The 9,153-nt window shown below is 47.1% G+C and overlaps 1 protein-coding gene across 1 annotated transcript; it reads right to left on the bottom strand.

Moving 5' to 3' along the window:
• Window positions 1–5,583: 5,583 nt before the first annotated feature.
• CLEC14A (C-type lectin domain containing 14A) lies at window positions 5,584–7,654 on the bottom strand. Its single transcript, XM_049825430.1, is given in 2 exon segments — window positions 5,584–7,483; window positions 7,485–7,654. Coding segments are annotated over 2 exon segments (1,392 nt in total). The 5' UTR covers window positions 7,623–7,654; the 3' UTR covers window positions 5,584–6,229.
• Window positions 7,655–9,153: the final 1,499 nt, after the last annotated feature.

Here is a 9,153-nt window from a genome sequence, read left to right as displayed (position 1 = left end):
AACAGAAGAAAGGGTGAACTTTAGCAAATAAATAGTAAAATTTTAAAGCAGGCCAAAATAAAAAAGAATTGAGGAACATCTGCATAAATACATAAGCAACTACCAATGCAAAATTCAGTAGAGCAGGAAACCAGCCAGTGTACTTACTGCTGATGAATGATGATTGTATTTAAGAGTTTCTGGAATAAAGACCCATAGGGAAAAAGCTGTGAAATCTGATCACCTCTGTTCATTATAGACTTTTTTTTTTTTTTTTTTTTTTTTTTGAAAAGGGGCAATGGATAAGTCTGTGGAAGTTCATCAGAATGAAGAGTTTGTAGGAGTTTTGGAGTAAATCAGACAGTGGACAGTACAAAACTATTAGCAGAGGCTTGTGCTCCCTTAAGAATTCAGAAGGAATTCCCCAATGAAAGAGCTGTACTACTAACTGTGGTGAAACCTGCTGGAAACCCACAGGGCTCTGTCCTGAGACTCATCCTGCTCAAATTTCTCATAAAAGATCTGGAAAAAACCTGAGTGATAATTTTTTGAAAACATCAGCACAGTTCTCTGCAGTGGTCCAAACAAACAAATGGTTACGTTAGTAACTTCTAAAAACCAGAAGATACTGTTAAGCAATCATAGAAGGCTATAAAGTACATACATCTCCAACAGTTTCTAAATTTGATTACACAAGGAATCCAACAGTATAAGAAAAGGTGCAAAAAAGAATAACAAAACAATCAGATCTATAGAATTGTTTCTAAAAAAGAAGAAGCTAAATAGACTCCTCTACTTGGGATAGAGATGAGTGAAGGAGTGTATGGCAAAGGTATGGAAAATCAAGAAGATGAACTGATCTACTTTTTTTCACATGTAAATAATTGTGGAACTAATTGATAGAGGATGGTTGGATGCCAAAAGTAACAAATCAAATCCAAACTCTGTTAGACATATTGTAGACTAACAAAAAGTTTACGAAATGTAACATGAACTCGGTCTCAAAGTCTTGCAACCTTAGAGTACCTAGGAGAAATGTCACTTACAGATGTCAAATTTCCTAAAGCATTTGCTATCATCACAGAGAGATTACTGATTTAGACGACTTTTAATCTCACTCAAACTATCTGTTCTTATGTTCCTATGTTATGTTCCAGGCAACAGTGTAAACCATTCTTATCAGTCCAAAACACAAGACCTTGTTGGTTACGTTCCAAAAACAAAACCGTGCTTTTCTGAGATATTACAGCCCATGTGCTGTTTCTGGATTAATGACTGAAAATGTTTATTTGTTCACAAACCACCACATTTTGAGTAACAAACACCTGAAAAAATATGCAGCAAGAGGATGGTAAGGATGGATACATTCTGCTAAAGATGGATACTTGCCTGTCTTTCTTATCTCTCCCTCCTCAGCTCATCCTCTCCCAGGACCTGCAGGATTCTCACAATGTTATCCATGAAATACGTAGTAGTTGTTTCCCCATCCTAAGACCGGCAGATGGCAGGAGGGAAAGGACATAAGTGTGGGACCACTATCGTGTCTCTGCCTTCCCCACCTCTACTGCTGCTCTCAGGTAGCTCGCCTACAGAGAAGCACTCCTTCGTCTGCAACGCAGAAAAGGGAAGAGACTTGCTTGAAAACAGATGACTCCCAGTTCACCTTCACTTTCCAGTCTCCCAGTGCCAGAGCTCTACAAGTCCAGAGGAGAAGCGCAAGGCTGTGTAATGGGGGAAGAAGGAAAGGCATGAAGTTTATTCTATTTTCTATCCCTGGGAGTGTGGTTACTGCTGCTGCCTTGCTGTGTTTGCCTTTAAAGTCGGTTATGTATCATTAGTGAAATGTATGAATCACCACTCTACAGCCCTGATAAATGTCCATGTCCTGAAGAAATAGAAAATATTATTTCTAGAAGGAACTAAGCTGCATGTACCAGTGATTAAGCTCCATGCAATAAATGAGGAAAGATAATGAGGTCTGAAAACATGAAAAAAATTGATTAAGTGATAGGAAATTATGCTTCCTGGGGGAAGAACAGAATCCATTCATTTTTTTTTAATCTTCTTTAAGCTATATATTACACTTAAAAAAGGAGAAAAGTTCTTTAAAGTATTTGAATTTTGCCCATATCCAGTTTTAGATTTCACTTTGATCCCATAACACACTTAATCAAGCCCTCAGCAGTATAAATCATTATTAAAAATTTGGGGAGAATTAAAATTTTATTTCTGATTATTTGATGAATACAAACCATTAAAAATTCATTCACATGTTCATGAATAAAATGTACAGCCGACAAATGATATGCCTACCGTTTAAACTATCTTTGGAGGAATTAAGGAAATCTAAAAATTAGATTTAATAATTGACAACAGGGGACAGTTTTTGGATCACTGTGATAGATGAGAGATTTGGACATTCCTACTCTTTACAGAAATCACCATTTAAAAATGTGGACTCACAGATTCTTGTGTCCACCATTTATTACTGTTACATTATTACATCCAGTCTCCTTGTTAAGAGCCAGGGTCTACAACACTATGTATGCATTATCCCAGGGAATTTACAATTTAAAAAAAAAACCAAACCACTTAATATGAACCACTAGAATTGAAAGTACTAAATGATTTTAAATCCTCCCCACAAATGTATCCATTGTAAAACTCACAGATACAAAGTTTATATGTGATTTATATGGCTTTAGTATGGGATGAATTAATGTTTTTCCTGTACTGAAAAAACACAGTTGCAATATTAAATACTTATACAATATGTTTAGTCAAAGGACATGTGTGTAACATGAGGTAAAAGGAGAAGATTTGTATCCATCTCTGCTATGTTTTGGAAAAATATTTACATCTGATTATGTGTTTTACATATGGTGTTACATAAGAATTAAAAGAAAGTTGCATCTGATTTCATAACCAGACACTTCTATCAGTCCTTGTTATGATTATCTGTACTCATTATGACCTTACCTATTCTCCTCCTATGGATGTAAACAGCAAACCCTGCACTGAATCTGCCTTGCAGGCCACATAACCATCACGGTTACGATATGAGTCAATAGTCCATGTTGCAAGTCAGTTACCTGTTGGTCTCCTATTTAAGAAAGAAACAATTTAAATTGAGAGTGGAAAGCAAAAATGATTCATCCTTTCTCCTAAACTGTGCACTTCTTGGTCTGAACCATTAGAGAAAGAGAAATTCATGCATTTCAAACCTGCTCAGGTTCCAATCAAATCCAAATGCTATTGGCTTTGTATTCTGCTGACTGCAAAAACGAGGTAAAGAAACCCAAACAGAAAAAAACAAGAATCTCTAACATGTAAAAACAACAGAAGCTATGGTAAAATTACGGCCATTTAGCCATTCCTCGAAGAGGCACAAGGAACTGTGATCTTGCTTTTAGAAAGGTGACTTGCACAGCTGGAGACATGGGTTAGCTGATTTTTCTGATTTAAATTTAGATGTGTGTTTTACAAGCATTTAAATATGAGTAGCCTCCCTAGGCTTTCTTTACAGTCAATGTAGAGAAATGGCATTTCTAGGATGCAATTCATTGCCCCTGTTTGCAGCATCTAGCCTAAAATGAGAGAAATTGCAAGTATATACTTCTCTCCATAGGCTGTAAAGGAGTCTAGGTTGAGTAGATGAGTCTAGATGAGCAGTTAGAGATGTCTACAGCTGGTGAGATGGATCCCATCCTTAGACGTAAAATACTCTGGTTTCAGGTGAGTCAAATTATAAACCAGGGAAAACATAACAGAATCCCTGTGTAGTCCTTCAGACTGAAGTTTAACCTATTTTGAAGCCCTGGGAGTGCGGTTACAGCTGCTACCTTGCTGTGTTTGCCTTTAAAGTCTGTTATGTATCATTAGTGAAATGTATGAATCGCCACTCTACAGCCCTGATAAATGTCCACAACCTGAAGAAATGGAAAGTATTAATTCTAGAAGGAACTAAGTTGCATGTACCAGTGATTAAGCTCCATGCAGTAAGTCTAATGCAGTAAGTCTAATGCTTACTCCTGAATCTTGAGCATGAGAAAAAGAACTCCGAAATCAAAATGTGATTTCACAGGAAGCCAAGACAAACAGTGAAATGAGAATAAGATGAGACAGGTGAATCGCTTGCAAGGGCATGAACTTGTACATTTTAACTGAATAGTCTGAGTCAAATTCTGAGAGACGCCAGAAGAAGTAGTCAGTTACAGGCACTTAACTAAGTACTTAGCTGTGTGCTTGGTAAGACAGACTCCCGAAACAGAGAATGTGAGTATTTCTAGAGCTTAGAAAAATATACCTCGACAGTTGTACAGTCCCGTTAAGAGTTCAGCCGTCTAGTATGTGGGAAAGAGGAAAACATAGAAATAATAACTTAGGGAGGCTCTCATCCGTCTTAGTTGCTATTTGCTTATACAGCCCCTTGCAGAATGGAGCTCCACACACACTGCCCTCTAAAACAAATGACTTACAGTGATGGTAACAGGTGTGGTATTAAGACAAAAGGCATTAACGGGTAAGTCATTTTCCAAATCTGTGCACATCTGAATGTAGAATCAAGCCTCCTACTGAAGCTGAAAAATGCTTGCCTTCTGAAATACAAATGTCAGATAAACAGATTAGAAAAGCATGCAAATTATGAGACAGCTTTGTAATGAGTAGCATTCTCACCTAGCTGGATTTCATTCCTGTCATGATACAATGGAATTTATGGCTATAGACAAGCGTCTGTGATCCCCTTAACAAAAGCAAAAGACTGTTTCTCAGATAGCAACAGCCTATTATCATTAAGCGGACAGGGTGGGAAAAAGAAAAAACCCACACTATGGCATACTTTATCCTTAGCAGATGCTTACACCAGATTAATCTTCAAGTCTCTGTTTGCAAGAAAAATCAGTAGGTAATATACACATTGTTTGAAACAGAGTTCTCCAAACTCAACAAAGTGACAAAATAAAAGCAGTAGTCAGGTCAGCTCTAAAGAGAGGAAAACAAACCCAAAAAAAGCATCTTTAAAGACATTTCAGAGCTTAAAGTTCTTTTAAGGGGAAAAAATATTTCCTTACTCTCCCCGCACCCCAAAAGGCTTGGATGAGATCCAGTTAGTTGTGTCTTACCGCACTCAGAAAACCTTGAATCAGTATTTAACTTCAATTGAAAACCAACACCATAATAATAAGTGAGCATCAGCACTCTGAACTGTAAAGAAAGCCAGCTCTGCAGCCAGGACGAAAGCTGCTTTACAGGAATTCCCAAGGGAAATCACAGAGGAAGTGTTCACCTCATTTAGAAAGGGGCACAAAGGGTGAATCCTTCTTTCCTTACTCCCAAGGGACTCCATGGAAAACAGTGCATCTGACTAAAAGGAATGGGATTTGCATGATGTATTTGGACCCACCTTAATTCCACTCACAGTGCAAAGCGTGCCAGCACCTTGTCTGTTTGTAAGGGAGCCACATATTGCATGCAGAAACCAAGCTTTGTACCAACGCACCTTAGGAGAAAAACTGTAACTAAAAAATTTGCTCTGCTACAATAAAAATGAATATTGTATGAAGTAACAAACATAGCAGTGACTTAGGTTTTAAATCATCCTTTATTCTTTTCATCAGCTGAAGTATAAAACTGACACCCCATTAACCTCCCACTTCCTCAGCAATTTAATGACCTTCTAAGCATAGAAATGCTCTTCATTTTTAAGAATGTCAGTCTGAAAGAGTATGGGTCACAGTTTCCTCCAAAATTATGGCAGTTCACCTCTCCAAATGCTCCAGCAATTAGAAAGAAAACGAGAGCCTCCAAGTACCACTCAGACAAGGAGTGACTTCTAAATTACAAGACGCGAGCGCTCAAAGTGGTCCCCTTTACACTTGCTCCAAGGACACTTTCTGTGAGGATAAAGACCCACAACCATTGCAGCTGCAGATAAGCAATCGCTCTGTCGGCCAGGCTGCTTTATTTATATTTTACTTACGTTAGCACCTAAATAACTGGTTTTCAGACTGACAAAAGCTCTTGACTGTCCAAAGGCTTCAAACCCCTGAAAGAGGGGGTGGCTGCACGCCCCCCCCGCCTGACGATCTGCAAGTCCTGAGCAGCCAAGTCCCACGGCGCCTCTTCCTCGGCTCCCCGCGGCAGCCGGGTTGGGGGCAAGGGAGACGGGGGCGGGGAGCCGAGCGCTGCCCCGGAGTGGGAGCCGCCGCTCGGGGCAGCCCCGAGGGACGGGACCCCGGCCGCCCCGGGGCTAGTCGCCTCCCGCCGCTCCCCCCGGCTCCGCGGAGCCCGCCTCCGGCGGCTCCTTCTCCCGGCGGCCCTCGGAGTTCTTGTTGAAGCAGAGCTTGAAGACCCCCAGGACGGTCATGACGAGGATGACCAGCACCACCACCGCGACCGTCACCAGGATGAAAACGTAGTTGGAGGAGGAGGAGGGGGAGGAGGGCGGCGGAGCAGCCGTCTTCGCTCCGCCCGCGGCCCGGCTGGTGGCGGCGGGCGGCCCCGCGGAGCCGCCGGCTGCCGGGGCGGAGGGGCGCTGCCCCTCCGCCCCGGCAGCCGGCGGCTCCGCGGGGCCGCCCGCGGCCGTGGGGGCCGCCCCCGTGGCCGCGCAAGGCGTCCCGTCCCGCCCGCCCGGCGTGCAGGCACAGGCGAAGCCGCCGGCGGCATCGCGGCAGCCGGCGGCCTGGGCGCACCGCCCGCTGCCGGGGCTGCGGTAGCCGCAGGGGCAGAGGGGCTCCTCTGCCCCCTTCCAGGCGAAGCCGGCCCGCTCGGGCTCGCAGGTGAGCCTCACCTCCCCACCGAGGCACGCCACGGTGAGCACGGTGCCCGGCGGGCTGAAGCCGGGGCCGGCGCTGCGCTCCTCGAAGGGGAGGCGGTAGTCGAGGCGGAGGGCGCCCGCGGGGCTGAGGTCGGGGCAGGCGCCCTCGTACTGGTACTTGCAGACGTAGCCCTGGCTCTCCCGCTGGCAGAGTCGCTCCTTCCAGCCCCAGCTGCGGCCGCCGTCGGGGGCCGCCGCCGCCGCCGCCGCCGCCGCCAGGTGCAGCCCGGCGCAGCGGGCGGTGAGGCAGGACCGCACGGGCTCCTTCACCCAGTGGCCGAGCGCCGCCGGCACCTCCCGCGGGGCCGCCCCGCCGCCGGCGCCCTCCCAGGAGAAGCCGCGGAGCGGGTGCCCCGCGTCGGTGCAGGCGGTGGCGTTCCTCTTCAGCCCGACCCAGAAGAGCCAGGGCGCGGGCCCCGCCGCCGCCTCCGCCAGCAGCCCCAGCACCAACCGCAGCTCGGGCTCGCCGCTGACCCAGGCCAGGCCGCCCCGCCGGCGGCCGCAGGCGCTGCGGGCCTCGGCGTAGGAGCCGTTGGCGAGGTGGGCGCTGAAGCAGGCGCCGGCGGCCTGGCAGCGCACGGCAGCCCGCGGCGGCGGGGGCCGGCCGAGGGCGCAGGCCGCGGCCAGGAGCAGGCACCAGGGCCCGGCCCGCCTCATGCTGGCGGCGCGGCGCGGAGGGACGCGGGCTGCCCCGGCTGCTGTGGCGGCGCGGGGCACCGCCTCGGGCTGGGCCCGGCCGCCCCACACCAGCGCCGTCCCCGCGCCCACGGCCCTCCCCCGGGCCTGCCGGAGGAAGCGCGTCGGGAGCCGGGGTTGACCTCGGCATCCTCCGTTTGTCGGCGGGCGGGCGAGAGGCACCTCCCGGTGCAGCCAGGAAGCGTTCGCCCTGCCCGGCGGGCGGGTCTGCGGCCTCGGGGAGGAGGAAGGTGGAAAATCCCGGTGCCCGCCCCGCTGTCGGAGGGGCAGGAGGGCGGCGAGGCCCAGGGCCGCGGCGGGGTCACGGGCCCCGTCTTGGGCCCGCGGCGGGTCCCATCTTGCCAGCCTGTCGCACGGCACTTCCAGGAGAAAAGCGGTCCAACTTCAGCGGCCTCCTCTTCCCTGAAAGATGGAGGTGTCTGGGTGAGGTGAAGCCATGCATGCACCCAGCCCCCTAGCTCCCGATACGCGAGGCAGTTTGACGCTCACAGAAACAGATTCAGCTCGCTCTTTTCAAGCGAGTTGGCCTAAATGCATCGTACATTAGGAACCTGCGATGACTTGCGGTAGGTTGTTCTTCAGTGAGTTCAACTGATCTGCAACTGTTCCTCCATAGGCAGCCTACGTCTCGCCTTATTTTCATGCTCCTTACTGCAATGTCTGTCTGCTGTCACGTGTATGTTCAGATACAGCACACATCTGAGTCTCTTCCCCAGGCGTTTTAGGTGGCACAAAACCACATGCATATGTGTGCATTTCGTTTTCCAGCTTTCACTTTGGAAGAACCCCTGCCAATGTTTTTGGTTTTGTGAGTGTGATACAATACGAATTCCTAGCGTTTGAATACCCTCCCCCCCCCCCCCAAAAAAAAATATAGAAAAGGCAGAAAATAAAGAATCTATTTTGAATTTTTAAAAAAAGTAAGGTTCATCAGTAGTTGTCGTCTGTGGAGGCGTGAGTTCTACAGTCCTGGATCAAGGCTCCAGGTGGACTCAGTCCTGCACAAAGTGCCCTCGCTGCTCCAGTACACAAGTAGGCTCTGCATCTGTTCAGCCCTTAGAGAATTTAGTTTCTCTTCGGAGGGAATAAATGTGGATTGACAAGTCCCATTCAGCCAGCTTGTGACAAAGCTGCAGAGATCTCATTCACTCTAGGCCTACACTGAGATACAACTCATTTTCTCTGGATACCTCAAAGAAGAATTAGAAAGATGGGTGTACAAACACACTGTGTGACAAAGCTCTGAAGCACAGCCTATTTTCATAATGGATTCTAAATATTCAGTAAATTTTGTAAGTTTTCCAGCTGGAAACTGTCTTGATGGACAAAGCTGCTGTTGTTGCCAGTGCATTGCCAGAACTGGAGTAAACCATACTGAAGAATGTCAAAAGCTTGGAATTATACTTCTCCACCCTGGGTGGAGACCCTGGGTCCTCAGCAGCAGAGAATACAGGAAGCGCGCAGTGGTCTCTATTCACAAAATTAATCTTTTTTTTTATTAACAGAAGAAGGGAGAGGGGTAAAGGGAAAATGACCAACTGTGTAAGTTCTATACAAAGTATATCCCTGGTACCTGGTATATCTCCTGCGTATGGTATGCTTTAGAGTTAGAGACAACGTGCAAGCCGCTCCTGGTTCAGTCTGCCTTCTCCTTCTCCTAA

Source organism: Accipiter gentilis, chromosome 22 (assembly GCF_929443795.1).
Source record: "Accipiter gentilis chromosome 22, bAccGen1.1, whole genome shotgun sequence".
NCBI lineage: Eukaryota > Metazoa > Chordata > Aves > Accipitriformes > Accipitridae > Astur > Astur gentilis.
Note: the sequence above shows the minus strand (reverse complement) of the source record. Positions and strands in the feature narration are given on the sequence as shown.